At 45.4% G+C, this 23,434-nt stretch overlaps 1 protein-coding gene across 3 annotated transcripts in view; it reads right to left on the reverse strand.

Moving 5' to 3' along the window:
* Window positions 1-23,434, reverse strand: part of BRWD1 (bromodomain and WD repeat domain containing 1) — a 614,838-nt gene that overhangs the window by 245,689 nt on the left and 345,715 nt on the right. For all 3 annotated transcript variants that reach the window (XM_033941455.1, XM_033941456.1, XM_033941457.1), the window contains 2 exons: window positions 20,111-20,297; window positions 3,539-3,632 (listed from right to left, as the gene is read on the reverse strand). In XM_033941455.1, coding sequence (XP_033797346.1) covers window positions 3,539-3,632; window positions 20,111-20,297 — 281 coding nt within the window. The remainder of the gene's footprint in view (window positions 1-3,538; window positions 3,633-20,110; window positions 20,298-23,434) is intronic.

Raw genomic sequence — 23,434 nt, forward strand, 5'->3', positions numbered from 1 at the left:
CCAAGGTTTGGAGTTCACTCACTCTTCGGGCAGACGTGAGAGAGATTAAGAAGACTACTTTCTAAGTGAGAAACAAGATGAGTGGAAGCCATTGATTCAAATGGTGGTTTCATCAAAGTTCTAAGTATTACGTTAAGATCCCATACCACTGGAGGTGGCTTGAGTGGAGGTTTGGAATAAAAATGTCCTTTCATAAAGCTGGAAACAAGAGGATAAGAGGCCAGAGATTTATTGTTGACAGAAAGGTGGAAAGCACTAATAGCACTGAGGTGAACTCTGACCGAAGTAGTTTTTAGTCCAGAATTGGAAAGATGAAGAAGATAATAAAGCACTGATGACAGAGATGAAGATGGAGCATCGTGTTGGTGGAGAGCACACCATGTATTGAAACTTGTACACTTGTGTTGATAGCATTGCTGAGTAGAAAATTTTCTGGAAGCAGCAATAATGGCTTGTACAGCATCAGAGAGATTAGAGTCTGCTGAAGTCAGGCCAAGAGGTACCAAACCGTGAGGTGTAGTAATTTCAGATTGAGATGTAAAAGAGACCCTTGACTCTGAGTGAGCAGAGAAGCATTTAAGGATCTCCATCATCCCTCGGGTCCAAGGACCGAGACAGGCAGTTGTGACAAGCATATACCACAAAGGAAGATGCGACTGCCACCTTAATCCTTAGGCCAAAACTTCAAATTGGCGCTTGAGGAGCAAGTCCACTATATGGTACTGAGTATCCTTTAACATCACCCCTCACTCAATAGGTAAGGAGGTTTATTAGTGACCTGCGCCACCAGCAAATCCACATTTGGCTGAAGAAACAGATGCTAGAAATCTGGTGCCATCAGATACAGCTTAGTCATAGTTTTAGTCTCTGAAAGGATCCCTCTGGTGACTCCCAGTGGTCAGTGATCAGTTTAGTGATTTCCAGATGCGAGGAAAAAATGCGGTCAGAGTCAAAATTGTTCAAAACTGAGAATTGAGAAGAGGAAGTTGGAGGAATTTCCAGCTTTAACTCTCAAGCATTATTTCCACCTCACTGTAAAAGCACGGAAGTCTTAAACAGCCAGTACACCATGGGAGTCTTCCCTCTGATTCAAGGTCGCTACGACCTCTTGACCACTGTCCTCCTGCAAAGAAGCAGATGTTGCCAGACAAACTTCATCCTGGGATAAAAGTGGCATTGAATCAGACTTTCCATCCTCCCAATGACAGAATGGAACTCCTGGTCCAGGCCTGCATCCTTGTTTAGTTGGGGCGCCTGCTGAGGGGAGTACCTCTGCATCACCGCCACTGGTGCACTGCTAACAGATGCTGAGGAATCTGGGGTGAAGCCTTGTCTTGGGGGGGAAGGTCTCCAACCCCAGCAGGGAGCACCTGCTGGTCCTCCTGGGTGGTAGATGTGTGGAACAGTCTCCCGGAGGAAGTAGTGGAAACAGAGACTATGTCTGAATTCATGGGATAGGCACGTGGAATCTCTTAGAGAAACAGATAATGGTTACTGCACATGGGCAGACTAGATGGGCCATTTGGCCTTTATCTGCCATCATGTTTCTATGGCACCCATGCTACTGCACTAGGCCAATAGAATTTCAAAGGGTCCTGAAAAAGGTCTCTTCCCCTGGGAATGCACCTTCTGCAGATCCCCAGCCCTAGAGGAGGTTGAGCCTGAGGCTCCCACCCCTTCCCCCTGCATGCTTTGGCACACGCAGGACATTGATGCTCCTTGGTTGGCCATCTAGTGCAAACCTGGCATGATACAGAGTGAAATGGCCTGGGAGTTCATCCTTATCAATTTTAAACAAAAATCAAGGGATTTTAAGGCAGATGGATGCTATAGAAAAAAATATTTTTTTAATCAAATATGGCTACTGCCAGAAAAATTGTGCCAAAAACAGCCGGTGGAGACCTCCCTGAAAGGGGGGAGGGAAATAAAGGGAAAAGGGGTTTTAAATGTGGGGGACCTAGACTCTGGGGTCAGAAATCTTTAAATTCAACTTTTACCCTTCCCCCAAATTTTCCCCATAGGCTGCAATAGTCTTACTCACTGTGCCATGTGGTATCTGCCTGCTTCAGCATAGGATTTCAGCTGCAATCAATGGAAAATAAATTTGCCTTACAAATTCACTGGACGAACCTGGTCTTCTGGCTGTCTTCAGACTGAGGTTGGACTAAGCCTCAACCCCTGGAAAACCGCGCCATGAAAAGGGGAAGGACCACGCAATCAGCCCACTGTTAGTCCCAGCCAAGCGGGAAGGAGCCAAACAGCTTACATTCAAACTCCTAATTAAATCAGGGATGTGAGCAGCTATGTAGGGGTTGATGGCTCTTGAGCTCAAAAAATATAAAAGCAGACTGGCTAGCAAGGTGTCTCCAAGGCTGATCCTTCCGCTGTGTGAGTCTGCACTTTTTAACAATGTAACAATTGCAACTTCCAGTGTAAACACAGCAAGTGTAAAACAACGCACTGGAAAATTTCAGACCAATATACATGGATGCACTTTAATTTTAGAATAGAGTTAAAGAACAAAAAAAAGACAGTGCTTAAACATTTAAATGCACTTATCTTGGTAAATCGCCATGTTCACCGGTCTTTTTTGGGCATTTAATACCAAGTGCTGACCGGTATTTACCAAGGTAAATGTATTTAAATGTTTAAGCACCGTCTTTTTTTCGTTCTTTAACTCTATTCTAAAATTAAAGTGCATGAGTTAAAGTTCATTTAAAGTGATTGAATTAACAGTTTAAAATATTTGAAGACTGGACTAATTATTGAGACTGGACCTTTGCTTTGATAGCCTGATTCTCCAATTATGGCTTCAAAAGGTCTCTGAAGACTGGACTAATGATTGAGACTGGCCCTTTGCTTTGATAGCCTGATTCTCCAATTATTATGGCTTCAAAAGGTGTTCATATATATAAAACCTGTATATTGGTTTGAAATTTTCCAGTGCGCTGTTTTACACAGTCTGCATCTTTTCCTAGGTAGAGGTCTCACCAAGTTAAAACCGCTGGGCAGCAAGCCTCAAAAGAACACTTAGAAAAGAAATACCCCCCCAAAAATAAAACAGTAGAGCAGAGCAGAAACACTTCTGAGCAACTTGCTTGCAGAAAACAAACTGAAGGGGCAGGAAAAGCTCCCTCAGAAGGACATGGAGTTGAAAACATGATTGACAGTTTTCTGCAAGCAACTTGCAAGTTGGGATATAGAACCCTAGTGTACAGGACCACTAGACACATTGCACTAGAAACTAACATTACAAGATAATTAGTCTGAATCAGAAATACAAGGTCATTAAGATCTGGGGCTTCTCACTTTGGAAAACACAACTGGGAGAAGCTCCAAGAAGTAATACTTTAACTTGAATAATTCAGTCAGCCATTCTGAAACCCTTGCTAAGAACTCTGTTTTCTTTCATTAGGACTTGACATAAGCCTTAAAAGAACTCCTCTCCTTCTTGAGACAGAATGGAAAGACATCCTCCTCCCTCCTTCAATGGATACATATTTTATCAATGTATATACAAATACTTGAACAGCTTTACCTTTTGTGGTGGCTGAAATGACTTCCTTTTCTTCTCTTCTGTATAGAAAGCTCTCTCTTCTTCCCCTTTTGCAATTCTAAACTCTGCTTGTTTTCTGCAAAATATTCATGAACAATTTTCAAACATAACACAAACACCAGTACACCTTGGAAAATTTCAACTGGACACAGATTGACCAAGGAGGAAAACCCCTTTATCTATTAGTGCCCTTTTAAAAAAAAAAATTTTTTTTTTAAATATATATATATCTTTATTCATTTTCAATCTAAAAGAAGTGCATATAAAAATTCATAACAAAGTACCTGAAAAAACAGCACTTACATCCATCAATGAAATATAGAAGAATAATTTTCATCCCCCACCCCAACTGATTTCAATGTATTCAAGATAACCATACAATAGTACTTGCAACTCATAAATAAACCAGACCCTATATATTATCCTTCATCTTTCCACCCACCCCCCTTTCCCTGGATGTGTAAATTATAACCAGAAGTAAAGGGAAAACCATTCAATTAGAATCAATAAAATTGGTCAATGGACCCCATGTCAGATGAAACCATTTAATATTACCCCTTTGTTCAGAAATCATTTTCTCGTATCGATAACACAAGCATAACAAATTCCACCAAAAAGTGAAATTTAAGTGGTCACAATTCTTCCAATTTTTCGTAATCATTTGGATGGCTATCCCAGTCATTATACCCAGTAACCTATTTTATGTCTGTCTATTGGAGGAGTAGGAGATAACATCTCACATATTACTGCGTCATATGACAGCGGAACCGCAGATCCAAAATCAGAGTAATATGTCCCTATATAGTTCTCCAAAAACTGAATATCAAAGGACAATAGAATAATAAATGATCCAGTGTCCCTATGTCAAGATGACAGTGTCAGAATCTATTAGATTTTGAACTAACAAATTTCTGCAAACAAACAGTAGTCCAAAAACTTTTATGTAACAAAAAAACCCAAGTTTGTCTCATAGATGCTGATGCTGTACATCTCATCCACCAAGACCAAATCCGTGGCCACTGAGCAACAGAAATCTGCTGCTTAATCTCAATGCTCCAAATATCTCTCAAAGTTGTTTTTGGTTTCTTATTCATATAACCAGATATTAATTTATACCTCTGGGTGGTCTGATGCCCTAGGAAATCTGTCTGGAAGCATAGGACCAGCAAGCTATACTGATTTTTTAGATTTCGCCAATCAGGGAACCCCTTCTGAATGGCTTGCTTCAACTGCAACCACTTATATATTTGAGACTTTGAAATACAAAACGATTGTTGCAGTCATGAAAAATCAAGCATTTTCCCATTAGATATCACATCTAGCATACGTATTCCTGTCTGCAACCAATGCTTCCAAAGGATCTTAGACTCGCCAATTTGAATCTTGGAGTTCAACCATAAGGATTGACACGTGGACTTTCCTACTGGAATATCTATTAAGTTGTTAATAAATTGTAAGGTGCTCCATGTAATTTGATACTCACCATATGACATAATTTTAATAATAATAACAGTTTATATACCGCAGGACCGTGAAGTTCTATGCGGTTTACAATGATTAAAAGATGTTACAGATTAAGTAGATTTAACAAAGTTAAGGGTTAGTGATTAACGGTTCTGGGGACATAAGTTGCCATTCTAAGTAAAGCCAATCAGGGAGATGTTCCATGAGCTCAAGAAGGATCCAATACCTACCCTGATGCAGTATTTGGAAAATTTACCACACCCGCCACAATTGTTTTTTGTAATAATAATAATAACTTTTTTTTTAATACCGCCATAATCTTGCGACATCTAGGCGGTTCACAGTGAAGAGAGCTGTACAATCAGCGAATTACAGTACAAATAGGGAAAGATGTCACTGAGCAGTCAGTGATTATAGAGTACAGAATAGTAAGAATTATAATATTTGTATGTTACAATATAATATTAACATGTTACAGTGAAGGGGGCTGGATAGCCAGCGAATTTCAGAATACAGTTGGTGAGGAAGTCACTGAACGTTCAGTGAGTATAGGTACAATTCGAGAGAATACGCAGTATCAACATGATGAGTATTAGCTTTAAAAAAGGAGGGAGTTGTCTAACTAGGTAATAAATCTATTGAACAGTTTTACCCAGCCAAATAAATTTAGTATGAAAACTACTTAATTTAATTTCTTATACCAGGACAACTGAAAATAAACTGGTAACATACCCATTTGGTAACAAACCACAGGCAAAATCATCATCTTGACGGTTTGGACTCTCCCCCACCAAGAAAGATGTAAGTGGTTCCATTGCTCACACATTTCTGTGACCTCCAGCAATAAAAATTTTTCATTTACTCTCATTGTATCAACCAGCGTTTTTTGAATCCAAATACCTAAATATTTTATCTCCTCTTCCTTCCAAAGGAATGGGAATGAATCAAATAGTCCTTTTGCACAATGTACATTTAACATAAGAACCTCCGATTTACTCCAATTTATTTTATATCCAGAAAATTTTCCAAATCGGTCAATCAAATCTAGTAAATGCAGATTGGTGGATTCAGGATTCTTCAAATGAAGAAAAATATCATTTGTATAAGCAGAGACCTTATATTCCCGATCTGCATAAGGAATACCCTGTATCTCCTTTGCCTGTTGAATAGCCAATAACAAGGGTTCCAGTACAATGTCAAAAAGCAAAGGGGATAATGGACACCCTTGTCTAACTCCCTCTCCAGACGAAAACGTTCTGAAAAAGTATTATTAATATATAATCTGGCAGAAGGGGAACTATACAGGGTTTGAATCATTTGAATACCTATACCAAACCATCCTATACCAAACCAAGCCATTGCTTGATACATGAAGGTCCTTTCCACACGATCAAAGGCCTTCTCTGCATCCAAGGACACAGAGAAGGCCAGATCTTCTATGACTTTTGTTAAATTTAACATATGTAAAGCCAGTCGGGTGTTATTTGAAGAATGTCTTTGAGAAACGAATGAATGATTAAGAAGAGGATCGCAAACAGATCGGAGAAGGTTATCATGCCGCTGTTCCGGGCCATGGTGCGACCCCACCTGGAATACTGCGTCCAGCACTGGTCACCGTACTTGAAGGAGGACACGGTAGTTCTCGAAAGGGTTCAGAGAAGAGCAACTAAAATGGTTAAAGGGCTGGAGGAGTTGTCATACAGCGAGAGATTAGAGAAACTGGGCCTCTTCTCCCTTGAAAAGAGGAGACTGAGAGGGGACATGATCAAAACGTTCAAGATAATGAGGGGAATAGACTTAGTAGATAAAGACAGGTTGTTCACCCTCTCTAAGGTAGGGAGATCGAGAGGGCACTCTCTAAAGTTAAAAGGGGTTAGATTCCGTACAAATGTAAGGAAATTCTTTTTCACCCAGAGAGTGTTGAAAAACTGGAACGCTCTTCCGGAGGCTGTCGCTGGAGAAAACACCCTCCAGAGATTCAAGACAAAGTTAGACAAGTTCCTGCTAGACCAGAACGTACGCAGGTAAGGCTGTGATTGAACATGTTATATTCTCTATTCGACGTGGGGATTGGAGACAGCTCCTGTGGCAGAAGGAGCAGAGATGAATTTATTTGTTACAAACTGTTCAACCTGAGGGATTAAATGCCCGGATTGAATGGTCTGCCTTTTTTTGAGTTTTCTTTGGAGTTTTTTGAATTTGCAGGTTTTTCAATGGTGGATGTTTTACACAGGGTAGAGCCTATGAGGATTTCCAGAGCATTGCTGGGGAGTATTCCTGCGCCAGCATTGATTGATGAAGTGGCGAGAGAAGCTTGAAGAGCACGGCGGGTCTGAATTATCTGAACGTGAAGCAAAGGAATTGTCACCCCTGATGCAGCGATAAGACGCGAAACGGAGGGTTCCCCGTTGTGTAGTGGCTGCCCGGCTTGGATGAAATAGCCAGTAGCAGCTAAGTACTTTTTCTTGCTTCTGTGTGAACTGGACCGTAGTGCCTCTTGCTGTGTTTTCCCTTTATCTCTATGAGGCGTGCTGTTTTGGATACTACTCTGCAGGCTGCTAAAGTTGCTTTTTTCTTAGATCACATTTTTTCTGGCGTTCATGCATTAAGAGTTTCAATTGAGTGGAGTTTTTTTGGCCAAATGAAGTTGAACTGAGGCCTTTTTCTCCACTTCTTTTCTTTTTTTTCCTTCTTCTTTTCTCATATATAGATGTGAATGGTGAGTGTATGTGATTAAGGCCTTGCTGTGTTGCAGAGTAATGTATTGTTTTCCATATAGGGCTCTGTTTTGAGTACATAAGTGGTATGCTGAGAAAGCCCATGATTTAATAAAGGTGGCCATGAATCAAAAAATAAGTTAGCCTGCGGCCCTTTACGCTGTCTGTAATCAGACCCTACAGTTTAAAGATCTCATTACTAGTCCATTCCAGTTATGCACTAGAAGAATACCATATTTTCCATCTTTTCAACAACCAGGCCAGAGAGCGTTGCCTCAAGTTATATCAGAATGTTTTCTCTTTACAGACAGCATTGCAACTGCTAGAGGACAAAAGAAAATCTTCTGCAAGGGTCCCAAAAACATGGGTGTACAAATACCATAAAGGACAGCAAGTATACAAGCGCGCTTTCCAGAAGACCAACTAGAAACAGCTGGCTTTCCATGGACCATATATCATTGAAGAATCCTACCCTTTTGCGGTCAAATTACAAGGACACAACACATTGGTGCACCACAAGGACATTAAACCAGCCCCTACAGAAGCACAGGACGTGTAACTGTAAGGCCTATGAGCTGGTGGACTGAACTTCATTACTCTGAGTACATTTTGCTCCTTTTATTTTTATTTAGTATTATACTTATAGTAGGATATGCTTTTCTAGTAACATATACGGATAAATGTAGGACTAGCTTATACTTTTGTTTTCAGACACATTTCACTAAACTATAAATATTTTCCCTTATGAGTAAGGACTGTCCTTCCTATTACACACACATTCTATTCATTGTTCTATTCTCTGTACTTATACTCTGGATTTGCATTTCCATAGCCTAAGGCATTGCATGGTTCTTTAATTATCGGTTTTCCTACTGTTGCCGCTGCCCCCTACCACTTCCTCAAGGCTCAAGATGACATCCCCATGGATTATCTCCCATAGGTCCCTGTGGTTTAATGCCCTCCTGATGCTGCTAATCATATTCTCCTTGTATTATCCCTTTGCCACAACTGCTCCCGCCTACTTTGCATCCACACCCACATCTCTGCCCTCGTGCACTCCATGCATTCATCAAACTAAGACCGGTTCTGAAATCACACAAACTCTAATGTATCACAAGCATTATGTATGTAACTCTACTTCCACAGCATGTGAACACAAGGGCCTTGTATATCATATGTGCCCTACTAAACCAGTGCGTTTGATTGTTTGTAGCATTATTTGTAATTTGTTTTTAACGTACGCTTTTTTTATACTTTGTTTTTATATTATGTAAAACCACTTTGAAAGTTGATAAGGCGGTATATCAAATTTTTAAATAAACCTGAAACCTGATCCTCAAACAAAACCAACCTTTCATTATTACATATAGGCCTGTGATAATAACATGAAGGCAGGAGGATTTAAGTGTTGGTATACAAGGAGAAATAAATTTAAAAAGATAAAATCTCTAGATTCTCCTTTTAGCTTTTCATTTGACGCATGCATGGTCATCGGCCTACAGAAATATGGAACCAGCAAATGTGTCAAATACACACCCAGATATTCACGTTTAAATACATATGCCCAGAACTTGGTCCAAAATATGATAAACTCTATAACTGGTATTGATGTGAAACTTGGTCCCATGCAACTGCCACCACATACAATTCCAAATTTGGAGGGAACCCAAAGGTAAAGCTTAGTCAAGAGCCCCCACCAAAACAATGCTTACAGAAGAATAATTCCTGTAACTCAATCACATTCCACATGCTGGATCTAATGCTTTCCTTACCCCACGTTGTTACCAAATTGGTATTGACGACTCTGGGAAAGACCCCTATGGGTTCACTGAAGTAGGAATTGAACTTGAACAACCAGTATCTACCCACCAACTCTTTTGTACCGAAGAAATAGAACTTAACATTGAATATAGACCATCCGCAGCTAACCTTTTCCTCACTTTAGCAGAAACTATAGCCAACACATTATACATCACTGAATATTACGTGTGCAGAGGAACCCACATGGGAGAACATTGGCCTTGGGAAGCAAGGGAAGTGGATCTCACTATCTCTTCTTCATTCATAATCAACTTTACCAGAACTCCTTTTTCTTTTTTTTTATTGAATTTATTAATTGTTACAGCAGATAACAAGTTCAAGAAAAATAAACAAATACACAGGAAATTAAAAATAAAAATTAGATAATAGTCTTTAAGTCCACATTATTGGGGGCTGGCTATTCCTGATTCGTCCTTTAACAAGCAATAATTAAACATCGTCAATATATTCAACACAAATACACTCTAGAGTCAAGCATAATAATACCAGAACTCCTTTTTCAATCAGCTCTCCTTGGGTACTTAAGACTCCACCCATTCCTGAGCAATGTATTGTCAGACTTGATACATCAGGTAGCTTCATTGCTGATTGGTCCACCTGCACACATACCCATACCTGGGACACTGAAAATTCCACCTGGGTTACCTGGCCAAATGGAACACAAACTTTCCAGGATGTGTTTTTCACGCTTCTAAATCACACTCAATATTCCAAGATAAAAACAACTCCCTCGGATCAGAAAAACTGGCTTGCCCCTGATGGCCTTTATTGGATATGTGATAACAAGGCATATTTCTGGCTTCCCAAGGACTGGGTAGGTTCACGCACCCTTGGGATAATTAGACCCAGCTTCTTTTTACTCACCCTTAACATGGGATCAAGATGTATAAAAACATGGGATTCAAGATGTATAAAACCAGAAGCAGAAGTAAGTGAATAGTTGATGTTGGCCATGGGTTGAAAATAGGAGAATGGAAGGAAAATGATTGGCCCCCCTGCACGAATTATTCAATCTATGGACCAGCCACTTGGTCCCCCATATATATGCTATACTGAACCCCCATATATATGTTAAATCAAATCATTAGACTGCAAGCAGTAGTTGAAACCATTACAAACGCAAACTCATTTGCTCTTAATGTATTAGCCACATGAGATGATCAGCTTAGAAATGCCATCTATCAGAACAGACTAGCTCTAGATTATCTTCTAGCATTTGAAGGAGGTGTATGGGGTAAATTTAATTTATCAAATTGTTGCCTCCACATAGATGAAGTAGGTCAGGTAGTTAAAGACATCACAGATGGAATGAAAGAGGTAGCACACGTCCCAGTTCAAACTTGGAATGGCATCAAATCAGATTGTTTTAGCTCCTGGTTTCCCAACATTGAAGCCCTTTGGTGTATCCTGATTTTCCTTGGCATCATCTGTTTTATCTTCCTGATAGTTCCTTGCTGTCTCCCCTGCTGTCAGTTTTTTCAAAACCACAACGGAACAGGTATCCCGCCAATTATTATCTGCTCATGTATATTGTGACATTCTCCCACTTTCCACTAACCCTGAATATCAAACTATGTATCCTCACAGGTGTATGGCTGTACACTCTCTCCCACACACAGAACCAACATCTGCCGTATACAATAACACTCAAGACACTCAAGTGCAAAGTTTCATTTAACAGCATTTACTGAAAAACTCAATTACTTATGGATCCGTTTTATAAATGCATATATTTGATTTCACAGTATTAATTCTTTAACAAATGATTGATTTCTCTATGATTTACTGAGTCATATTGAAGCAATTGTCTCCTTAGTTTTGGGTTGGTCTAGACACTTGCTCTTTTAATTTTACCAAGCTTAATTTTTTGAGTACATGGGCCCTATGCCTGTACTTTGTCATCTTACCACCATGACCTTCATCTACATCTTGACCTTGGATATTGAAGTCTTCACAGGCTTCAAAGAGGGGAATGAGGAAGAATTAAAGGGAAAAGATGGAGAAAAGACCTGTACAGGTGAAGATCCTAAGACCTCCATGAAACTGTGAACCCTCAAATTGACAATGACATGATAATAATACATTAAGCCCAAACACCCTAAACAAACTACTAGAAAATCATATTCCTCTCTCTCTGCTAGCATAAGTAGTTTTCATAAGAAGCTCATCTTTCACTCAGAAACTGGTAAACATCTACTGACAATGACAAACATTTAGCTTATGAAAAAGGAAATTAACACATAACTCCAGGCCAAGCTAACTTACCAGAAACTATATCAACCACAAGGATAAGAACTAATAACTGTGTAATCAAGTTCAAGAATAAGGGAGGGCCATGCTTGGGAATTATTGACCTTGGTATTAAAAGAGCATATGTCAGGGAAATTAAGAAAGCCAGATTTGGAAATAGGACATCATGCTTCAATATGACTCAGAAAAGTACCGTATTTTCGCGGATATAACGCGCGCGTTATACGTGATTTTACGTACCGCGCATACCCCTCGCGCGTTATATGCCTGAGCGCGGTATACAAAAGTTTTTAAACATAGTTCCCACCCCGCCCGACGCCCGATTCACCCCCCCAGCAGGACCGCTCGCACCCCCACCCCGAACGACCGCTCGCACGCGCTCCCACCCGCACCCGCATCCACGATCGGAGCAAGAGGGAGCCCAAGCCCTCTTGCCCGGCCGACTCCCCGACGTCCGATACATCCCCCCCGGCAGGACCACTCGCACCCTCACCCCGAAGGACCGCCGACTCCCCAACAATATCGGGCCAGGAGGGAGCCCAAACCCTCCTGGCCACGGCGACCCCCTAACCCCACCCCGCACTACATTACGGGCAGGAGGGATCCCAGGCCCTCCTGCCCTCGACGCAAACCCCCTCCCCCCAACGACCGCCCCCCCCCAAGAACCTCCGCCCGTCCCTCAGCCGACCCGCGACCCCCCTGGCCGACCCCCACGACACCCCCACCCGCCTTCCCCGTACTTTGTGTAGTTGGGCCAGAAGGGAGCCCAAACCCTCCTGGCCACGGCGACCCCCTAACCCCACCCCGCACTACATTACGGGCAGGAGGGATCCCAGGCCCTCCTGCCCTCGACGCAAACCCCCCTCCCTCCAACGACCGTCCCCCCCCAAGAACCTCCGACCGACCCGCGACCCCCCTGGCCGACCCCCCCACCCCCCTTCCCCGTACCTTTGGAAGTTGGCCGGACAGACGGGAGCCAAACCCGCCTGTCCGGCAGGCAGCCAACGAAGGAATGAGGCCGGATTGGCCCATCCGTCCTAAAGCTCCGCCTACTGGTGGGGCCTAAGGCGCGTGGGCCAATCAGAATAGGCCCTGGAGCCTTAGGTCCCACCTGGGGGCGCGGCCTGAGGCACATGGGCCAAACCCGACCATGTGTCTCAGGCCGCGCCCCCAGGTGGGACCTAAGGCTCCAGGGCCTATTCTGATTGGCCCACGCGCCTTAGGCCCCACCAGTAGGCGGAGCTTTAGGACGGATGGGCCAATCCGGCCTCATTCCTTCGTTGGCTGCCTGCCGGACAGGCGGGTTTGGCTCCCGTCTGTCCGGCCAACTTCCAAAGGTACGGGGAAGGGGGGTGGGGGGTCGGCCAGGGGGTTCGCGGGTCGGTCGGAGGTTCTTGGGGGGGGGCGGTCGTTGGAGGGAGGGGGGTTTGCGTCGAGGGCAGGAGGGCCTGGGATCCCTCCTGCCCGTAATGTAGTGCGGGGTGGGGTTAGGGGGTCGCCGTGGCCAGGAGGGTTTGGGCTCCCTTCTGGCCCAACTACACAAAGTACGGGGAAGGCGGGTGGGGGTGTCGTGGGGGTCGGCCAGGGGGGTCGCGGGTCGGCTTGGGACGGGCGGAGGTTCTTGGGGGGGGGGCGGTCGTTGGGGGGAGGGGGTTTGCGTCGAGGGCAGGAGGGCATGGGATCCCTCCTGCCCGTAATGTAGTGCGGGGTGGGGTTAGGGGGTCGCCGTGGCCAGGAGGATTTGGGCTCCCTCCTGGCCCAATATTGTCGGGGAGTCGGCGGTCTTTCGGGGTGGGGGTGCGAGTGGTCCTGCCGAGGGGGGAGAAGAATCGGACGTCGAGGGGGGGCATCAGGCTTTCAGGATGGGGACAGGACTTCAAGGGGGGACAGGCAGATCTTCAAGGGGGACAGGCAGACCTTCAAGGGGGACAGGACTTCAAGGGGGGACAGGCAGACCTTCAAGGGGGGACAGGCAGACCTTCAAGGGGGGACAGGACTTCAAGGGGGACAGGCACGGAGAGGCGGGGCAGTGCACCGAAAGTCAGGGCGGGTGAACGGTGAGTCGGGGCAACCAGAGGAGAGTCGGGGCAGTGCACCGAAAGTCAGGGTGAGTCGGGGCAACCAGAGGAGAGTCGGGGCAGTGCACCGAAAGTCAGGGTGAGTCGGGGCAACCAGATGAGAGTCGGGGAGGGCGAAAGGAGAGTCGGGGTGGCCAGAGGAGAGTCGGGCAGCATGCGCGTTATATGCCTGAGCGCGGTATAGAAAAGTTTTTGTACATATCATCGTGATTTCTGCGCGCTATACCCCTGTGCGCGTTTTACAATGGTGCGCGTTATATCCGCGAAAATACGGTATATGTGTTGACCAATTAATGAAATGATAATTATGACTGTCCAATAGAAATCAAGAACGTAGATTGTACCAACGTGGTCCTAGGTTGTTAAGAATGTATAAAAGGTCAGTTTACCAATGTATAGGCAGGACAGACACCAGATATATGGAAGGCCGGCATTCTGTATATGTTCTGTTAACTCAATTGGCTGAGACCTGTTCTGTAAGCTGATTATTCTAAGCTAATCTAATCCTTAGGTTTGTATACCGCATCATCTCCATGTTCGTAGAGCTCGATGCGGTTTACAGTAGGAGAAATAGGAAGGAACTACAACAGAGGGTTAGAGGTAGAAGTGTGAAGAAAATTTACAGGACTTGGGATGCCAAGATATAAGAGTTTCCTTGATTCCTAAGTTGGAGGGAGACTTACATTTTTTGAGAAAAGCCAGGTTTTCAGATGTTTGCGGAAAACTTGGAGAGAGCTCAAGTTCCGAAGAGGGGAGGTAAGGTTGTTCCAGAGCTCAGTGATTTTGAAGTGGAGGGAGGTCCCTAGCTTTCCTGTGTGGGAAATGCCTTTTAGCGAGGGGAAGGATAGTTTTAATTTGTGGGAGGATCTGGTGGTATTAGGGTTTGAGGAATTCCAAGAAAGAGGGATAAAGGGAGGGAGGATACCATATAGGATTTTGAAAATTAAACAGGCGCATTTATAGTGGACCCTGGCAATTATCGGAAGCCAGTGGAGCTTGGCCAGGAGCGGGGAGACATGGTCAAATTTACTTTTAGCGAAGATGAGCTTGGTCGCGGCATTCTGAATCCGTTGGAGTCTGTGGAGGTTTTTCTTAGTTAGGCTTAAGTAGATAGAGTTGCAATAGTCCAATCTGGAGAGGATGATGGATTGGACAAGGAGGGTAAAATGTTTTTGATGGAAGCAGGATCTAACTTTCCTCAGCATGTGAAGGCTGATAAAGCATTTTTTTTACCAAGGATTGGAGGTGGTCATTGAAGGACAATGTGGAATCAATGATGATGCCCAAGACCTTGCTCAAGAATTCAAGCTGCAGAGAGGAGCCAAAGGGTAGTGAGATGGAGGTGGGTAGGTGATCTAGTTTTGGACCGAGCCAAAGAAGTCTTAGTTTTGGACTCATTCAATTTCATTTGCACAGTGTGGGCCCAGGATTGTAGGTTCATTATACAAGAGGATATGTTCTTAGACAGGTCGGTGAGATTCGAATCAGTCTCGAGGAGGACGAGGATGTCGTCTGCATAAGTGTAAATTGTTTCAAAAGGGGATAGGTGGAGGAGTTTTAGGGAGGACATATAGATGTTGAAAAGGATAGGGGATAGTGGAGAGCCTTGCGGGACTCCACAATTCGGTTTCCAGGGGGAGGATGAGGTGCCATTCATGTTAACAATGTAAGAACGAGAGCGGAGGAATTTAGAGAACCAATCTAGGACTGTGGAGTTGATACTTATCTCAGAGAGTTGGTAAACAAGAATATCATGGTGAACAACGTCGAAAGCAGCGGAAAAGTCAAAATGTAGGAGGACGGCAAACTTGTTTCGAGAGTGAAGTTGTTGAACCCTTGAAATCAGGGAAGGCAGTAGGGATTCGGTGCTGAAGTTAGGACGAAAGCCATATTGATAGGGTAAAAGAATAGAGAATCTCTCTAAGTATGATGAGAGTTGGGAAGAAATGATGGACTAAAGTGTAGTTACTTACCTGTAACATAGGTTCTCCGTGGACAGCAGGATAGTCAGCCACATATGGGTGTTGTCCCAACAGCTCCCAATTTGCGGATAAGCTCTCCAATAGCTCAGAGAGATTTTTTCTCTCTCTCTCTCTCTCTCTCTGAGCACGTGCAGTGCCCGGGCCCCACTCAGCATGCCCGAGCCCTACCCATTTCCCCTGCTTCCCCCTAATCCCCAGTCTTTAGTTTACGCCCGTTCCCATCGGTCGGATTTTCTACAGCTCTCCATTACAACTTTTCTACTCATCACCTTGAAGATGCCTGAATCATCTAAAGAAACGACTGGGATGCAGGAGAAAGATGAACACACTGGATCCTCATGAATTGTGCGCCCACTGATTGGATCCGGCGCTCGAGGTTTCCGTGTTGCTTGCATTGTGTGCACATGTCACCACGTGCACGCAAGCTAAGGAAGAGGGCACTGAGAGACTTCACGAAGAGAAGTGAGGTCCGAGAATCTTTCTCCAGCAGCCATCCTCATCGGAATGCAGCAGCGGGGGATCCACAAGCTACAGCGGCAAGGAGCCTCCAGGATGCCCTGGCTCAGCTAATCCCCCCGCCTGCACTCGGCCCGGTAGAGAAATATCTCCCAGAGTCCCTGCATGTTGCCGTTTATAGCCAGCCTCTGCAGGGCAGCCGATAAACTAAACTAAACTAAACCATTAGGTTTGTATACCGCACCATCTCCGCATGCGCAGAGCTCGGTACGGTTTACAGAGGTTAAGAGGAAAGGAATTACAAAGAAGGGGTATAGGAGAGGGACTGAGAGGATAGAGAGGGGCAGGGTACTAGAGAACAGGAGGAGATTAGATTTTTGAGAAGAGCCAAGTTTTCAAGCGTTTACGGAAGGATTGGAAGGAGCTAGAATTTCTGATAGGAGTCTCACCAGACTGAGAGATCTCCCCCGGAGTTTTTGCATGCTGCTGCGTAAAGCCAGCCTCTGCAATCAGCAGATTGGGGTTTTCGCCCTCCAGACTGCATGCTGCCGCATACAGGCAGCCTCTGCAGGGAGCCGATCGGGGTTCCCCCTCCAGCCCCAAAGGTAAGTCCTATCTGCTTGTTTTTGGGAAAACCTCTGATAATTTTTTGCAGCCCCGAGGGCTCTGCCCCACCCTCCTCCCAATCTGAATTTAAGGAGAAAGAAACTCCCTTGCTTCTTTCCCTTGGAGAGGACCTGCAGACCTCTCCCACCAGCAGGAGACATGCTGCCCCAGAGTTCAGCTTGTAAAGGACATGCTGGAAAAAAAAAACAACTCGATGCTTCTTTCCCTCTTGGGGTCCTGCAGAGTCTGCGGTTCACATCTCTCCCACCCCGCCCCCTCCCCCTCTCATGTCGGGAACGAGGAATCTGCCTTTCACAGCAGGGTGCTGATATCATCAGTGATGCGGCATGTCAGACCACGCCTCTCCAAAGGTGGGGGTTTGAAACTCCTCAGCCTAAAGAGCAGTTCACTGCACTTCAGATGCTTTTCCAGCCAGCATGAGGGACTCTGCTACTATTTATGATTTCTATAGCACTGAAAGGCATATGCAGCGCTGTACAGTTTAATATACAATAGGCAGTACAGCAGGAGAAGCCCACTCAAGAGGCATTATCACTCCTCTTTCTCTGCCTCCAGGCACAGTGGGAAACGCAGCCAGGAGCACTGGCACAGATGAAGGGGTGCATCCTGCCCCCTCTCTGCAGGCTCTCCCCCCCCTCTCAAGAAGGACAGAGAATGTCGGTGGGGTACATGGAGCCACACAACCAGTCAAGTGGAGAATAAATGATTACTAATAAATATATCAATTATACTGCAAACTGGGTTGTTGTGTGAGGTCACTGATTAATGGAAACTTAGCAGCGGTTTCCACTCCTAAGGCCATAGTCTCAAACTGCCTCGTGAGGAGCATATCCACTCTGCAGTTCTGTGTATCCTTCAGCATGACTCCTCCCTCATTGGGTAAGGATGTGCGTTTAGTAATCTGTGCCACCAAGAAGTCTACCATTGGCATAGCAAATATTTGCTCGAACTCTCTGATCCAGATGTAACAGCCTAGGCATGGCTTTCACCCCCTTGAGGGAAACTTCCAGGATCTCTCAGGGATTTGTAATCAGGAGTTTCATGTCTAGGTGCAATGGAAGGAAAGTGGTCTGAGATTTGACCGCGCTCAAAAGAGAACACTGACCTCTCCCGGGTCCGCAGCTGGGACACTATCCTGATCCTCAATATAGGAGGCCGAATCTCCCATCAAGAAAGTCTTGTTTTGAGACAGGGGATTGAACTTTCGTCCTCTGAATCCTTATCCGACTGACAATCAGGGAGGAACTCTACTCCCATTGAAGTAGTGCTCCGAGGCGCGTGTTGAATCTTGATCTTCAGCAGATCTAAATTGCGTATTTTGGCCATGTTCACAAGCTTGCCAGAGCAGATTAATTAACTCTGGTGTAAAGGCCCTAGTAAATAACTCTTCCCCTTTAGAAGGGATGAGATGTCTCTTCTATGGCTGCAGAGTCTCTGTGCTAGTTCAGCATCCCGTGCTGCTATTCAGGGGCTCCTGGGGATATGTTCGCTCCCCTAACAGGCTAAAAAGACATGCGCCAGAGGCCGCGTGGGAGTTAAACCTGAAATTCCTGACTTCCCGCTTCACTCGATGAGACATGTATCACAAGGGCGCTCTTCCAACACCCATCCTTCACAAACAAGGCATGATATAGAGGCATTACAGTCAGAGGACTCCATCCTTGGCACTTTGGAAGCAAAACAAGGTGTTTTGGAGAAGTTTGAGAACTAAGAAAAAATAAATAATAATAATCAGTAAAAACCAAGATGGTCGCTGCTGGTGTATTTCAGCAGTAAAAACAGCTTAAAATTACCTTAGGGCTGACTATAAACCTTAAAAATAACCCAGGATTTTAGGGAAGGTGAACCAAGATCCTATCAGTAGAATCAGTTAAAAACAGCTTTGAAGACCTCCCAATTTCTCCCACAGCCTTACTCACAGACTATGTGCTGGGGAAAAGGTGCTGCAGCTGCCTGCTTTAGCGCCTCTCAGATGTAGCTGTTCTAGGAGAGGTCCTCTGCTTCCAGTCGCTCAGCCATTTCACTGGGATCTTCAGGCTATCTGTCAGATCTCCACAGACTGACCCTCAACCCCCCAACCTCTCATGAAAAGTGGGGGGAGACTAAATGCAGCTGGCACCGTAGCACCTAACAGCCTGCACTCCAGCCTCTGACCAAGTCAAAGGGGTGAGTAAATACCAGGGGAATGGACCTCAAGCTCCACTTATATTCAGCAAGCTGGCTGAAAACAGGTCCCTGAAGGATACACCTGCCAGCTGCAGATTTAAAATCTGCTCCTCTCCATGCAGGTAGAGTAGACCCTTAACAAAAGGGATCTATGATTTCACAAAAAAGACCACAACTAAAACAAAAAACTGCAAAACTATTGCAAAATAAGAAAAGAAATAGACTGAACAAATTAAAAGACATCTTTCATGTTCACCTACAGAAAGAGAAACTAAAGGGGGCAGATTCCAGGGAGAAGGAGGAGATTTCAAAAGCTGTGATTGCTCACGAGAATGGACAGAGTACCCTAAAGTTCAGCATACCATACCTATTACACTGGAAATGTTCAAGTGCTGATATGGAGTATTGTTTGAGGAATGCTTCAGTGTCATTTGTTATGTTTGCCTGGAGTTTAAAATAAAGAACTTTAAAGAATTTTTTTTAAAAATTAAATGCTGGGAGTATCTCTGTGTTTTGGTTCCATTGGTGACATAACCCATCAGTGTGAATGAATACAGCATCCTGCTTGTCTTTGGAGAATGGGGAACTGTCTAAACTATTTGTCCACATGATTGTTCTTACTCTCACAGCAGGGCTCGATGTTAAATGTTTGAAGCATTTGGAGGGGGGGAGGGGGCAATAGGAGCTTAGGGACAAGTTTTTAACTGCTGGAGATGGCTCATAACTAGATCTGAGGGCTGTAACATTACTTTAATTGGATTCTTTTTAAAGTATTGTTCAGATATCAGAATATGTGTAAAGTTAATAGTAAAGATAAACAAAATGTGTTTAAAAAATAATTTCCCACATTACTCCTTCAACTGTATATTAATAGATCACAAATCCAAGTTAAACCATTTAGATTTAGCATTCTGCATTCTAGAAAGGATAAAGATGAAGGAAAATTTTACATATCCATAGGAAAAGAACATTCATCTGCTTATCACTAAATACCTGTTTATATAAGGTGGAATTTCAGGTACAACCACTCTTCGTTTCCAGGCTTGTAGGTCCCGCTCTGTGGCTATCTGACTTCTTGGTGCATTCTGATGCATTTGACGAACACCCTCAACCTGACCGTTGCGACGAAGACCAATATTGGGTGGTGATTGGATGTCTATTAAGCTTGGATTTAGAAAACCTATAGAAACAAATAATGAATTTGGAATCAATCTCCTTAATTTCCTTATGAATGTCATTGTTGCCGTCTCCCCCCTCCTCCTCCAAAAGGGAAACTAGCAAAGTATACCATGCATTGTGATAGTTTCAAGAAAAACAAACATGTGTTTCTAAAATGGCTAACAAACAATTATGTCGACATCTCATAATACAGTTTGTGTGTCCCTTTTGACCCACTAATATTTGTTTTCAAAAATAGATACTCCTATACATGTAACCAGTACATAAAGTAAAGTTACTCACCTCCAGCAGGTGTTCTCTCAAGGACCATATTTTCACAGATGGGTGATGTCATCCACGGAATCCGGTACAGACACATAGCACAGTTACTTACCGTAACAGGTGTTATCCAGGGACAGCAGGCAGATATTCTCACATGTGGGTGACGTCATCCACGGAGCCCTGATGCGGACAGCTTTTCAAGCAAACTTGATTGAAGATTTCAAGTTTGCTAGTGCTGCACCACGCATGTGTGTGCCTTCCTGATCCACTAGAGGGCGCATACCCACCTCATGGTCCTCAGTTCAGATAGCTAGCAAAGAAGCCAACCCCGGGGAGGTGGGCGGGTTGTGAGAATATCTGCCTGCTGTCCCTGGATAACACCTGTTACGGTAAGTAACTGTGCTTTATCCCAGGACAAGCAGGCAGCATATTCTCACATGTGGGTGACCTCCAAGCTAACCAAAAAAGGGACAGAGGGAAGTTGGCAATTCAAGAAAACAGATTACGCAAAACCGACTGGCCCAACCGGCCGTCGCTCCTGGACAGAGTATCCAGGCAGTAGTGGGAGGTGAAAGTATGAACCAAAGACCAAGTGGCAGCCTTGCAAATCTCCTCGATAGGCGTCGACCTGAGGAAAGCTACAGAAGCCGCCATCGCTCGGACTTATGTCCCGCGACTCGACCATGCAGCGCGAGACCAGCCTGAGCGTAGCAAAAGGAAATACAAGCAGCCAACCAGTTGGACAAGTTGCGCTTGGAAACTGGGCGTCCTAACCGATTAGGGTCGAGGGACAAAAACAATTGAGGAACCGTCTGAGGAGACTGAGTGCGTTGAAATAAAAAGCCAACACCCTCTTACAGTCAAGTGTGTAAAGCGCCACCTCGCCAGGAGGCGAGTGGGGCTTTGGAAAAGAGACCAGAAGAACAATGGAATGATTGAGAGGAAAGTCCGAAACCACCTTGGGCAAGAACTGGGGTTGAGTACGCAGGACCACCGTGTCATGAAGAAATACAGGAAAAGACGGGTCCGCAACCAGAGCTTGCAGCTCACTGACTCTGCGAGCAGATATGAGAGCAACCAGGAATACCACCTGCCAGGTGAAGTAATTCAAAAGAGCTTTATCAATGGAATCAAATGGAGGTATCACCAATTGAGTCAGGACCACACAAAGATCCCAAACCACCGGAGGGGCTTTGAGCGGAGGATGTACATTGAAGAGATCCCTCATAAAGCGGGAAACCGTCGGATGGACGGAGAGCAGCGTCCCATCAAGCGGCCAATGAAAGGCAGCAAAAGCACAGAGGTGGGCTCGAATAGATGTCGATTTGAGACCAGACCGAGACAAGTGAAACAGATAAACCAGCACTGAAGGCAAGGAGGCCGAGAGCGGATCCATGCGGTGCTCAGCACACCACGCAGCAAATCAGGACCATTTCTGGGAATAGCATTGCCGAGTGGAGATCTTTCGAGAGGCCTCGAAAACACCCCCACCGACTTGAGAGAAACAGAAGGAGGGAGGCACGTTGCGAGGAACTAAGCTGATAAGTGTAGAGACTGCAGATTGGAATGCAACAGAAACCTCAACCCTGAGACAGCAGAGAAGGGAGCATAGGTAGGAACAGAGGCTCCCTGACATGCTGGAGGAGCAGGGAGAACCACAGCTGCCAGGGCCACAGAGGAGCCATCAAGATCATGGTGGCGCAGACCGACAGGAGGTGTATCAAAGACCTGAGAATCAGAGTAAAGGGAGGGAACACATAGAGGAACCTGCCCATCCAATCGAGAAGGAAAGCATCCACCTTGATGCGAACCCGGGAGAACATCCTCGAGCAATATCGAGGCAACCAGTGAGTGAGGGGCAAAGCGAACAGAACTACCTGTGGGGTTCCCCACCAAACAACCACATGCCGCAGAGTCTGAGAATGGAGCGACCATTCATGCGGCCGAAAAAGGCGACTCAACGTGTCCACCAGACAATGCTGCTCGCCCCGGAAATACACCACCCAAAGAAAGAAGTAGTGGTGTAACTCCCCCTCCAATGACGAAGGGCTTCCCTGCAAAGTAACAGGGAACCTGTACACCCTGGCTTGGTCACAGAATACATCGCCACCGGGATGTCGGGACGCACCAGGACCCCGCAATCCCGCAACCAACAACGAAAATCCACCACGGCATTGTAAATGGCCCAGAGCTTCAGCAGATTGATGCGGCTGCAACGGTCCGCACCCGACCAAAGACCCCGAGTCCGAAGGACATCGTGTAGCGCCCCTAAGCCGATGCCGAGGAGTCCATCGGCAGAACCTTCTGATGCGGGGATACGAAGAGGCGGGCGGGCCCACCAACGAAACCAGCGCACCACAAAAGCGCTGGGAAGCGGGAACCCGATCCTGCCATCACTGAGATGCTCGGGTCCAGCGGGGAACACAAAGAGGAAACCAGGCGAACATCGGGACATGAACTGTGGAGACCCATGATCCCAAAGCATCAGCATCAGCTCGGCCGAGGCCGAAGACCGCTGAGACACCAGCTGACTCAGGCGCAGACAGGCGGCCTGCCGAGGCAGAGGCAGAACAGACTGGAGGCGGACCGAGGACAGAGGGGCCATCGTCCGGTATAAACAAATAAGGCCCTCCCCCTGAGGCCGAGACAAGAAGGAGCGCAGACAAACTGGGTCCAGGTCCGCCCCGACGGACTCCCGAGACTGGGGCGGACAGAGTCTGAACCGCTCCCAGACCAGAAACTAGTGCAGGTCACGAAGGGCCAGGACCAGACGCAGATGGGAGGATGGGAACGCCCAACCGACAGAGGCGAGGCTATACTCCCAGTGCGTAGACCCGGTGACACCCCTTCCGAAGGGAGGGGAGGAATCCCCAGAAA

This window comes from Geotrypetes seraphini, chromosome 4 (assembly GCF_902459505.1).
Source record: "Geotrypetes seraphini chromosome 4, aGeoSer1.1, whole genome shotgun sequence".
Classification (NCBI taxonomy): domain Eukaryota; kingdom Metazoa; phylum Chordata; class Amphibia; order Gymnophiona; family Dermophiidae; genus Geotrypetes; species Geotrypetes seraphini.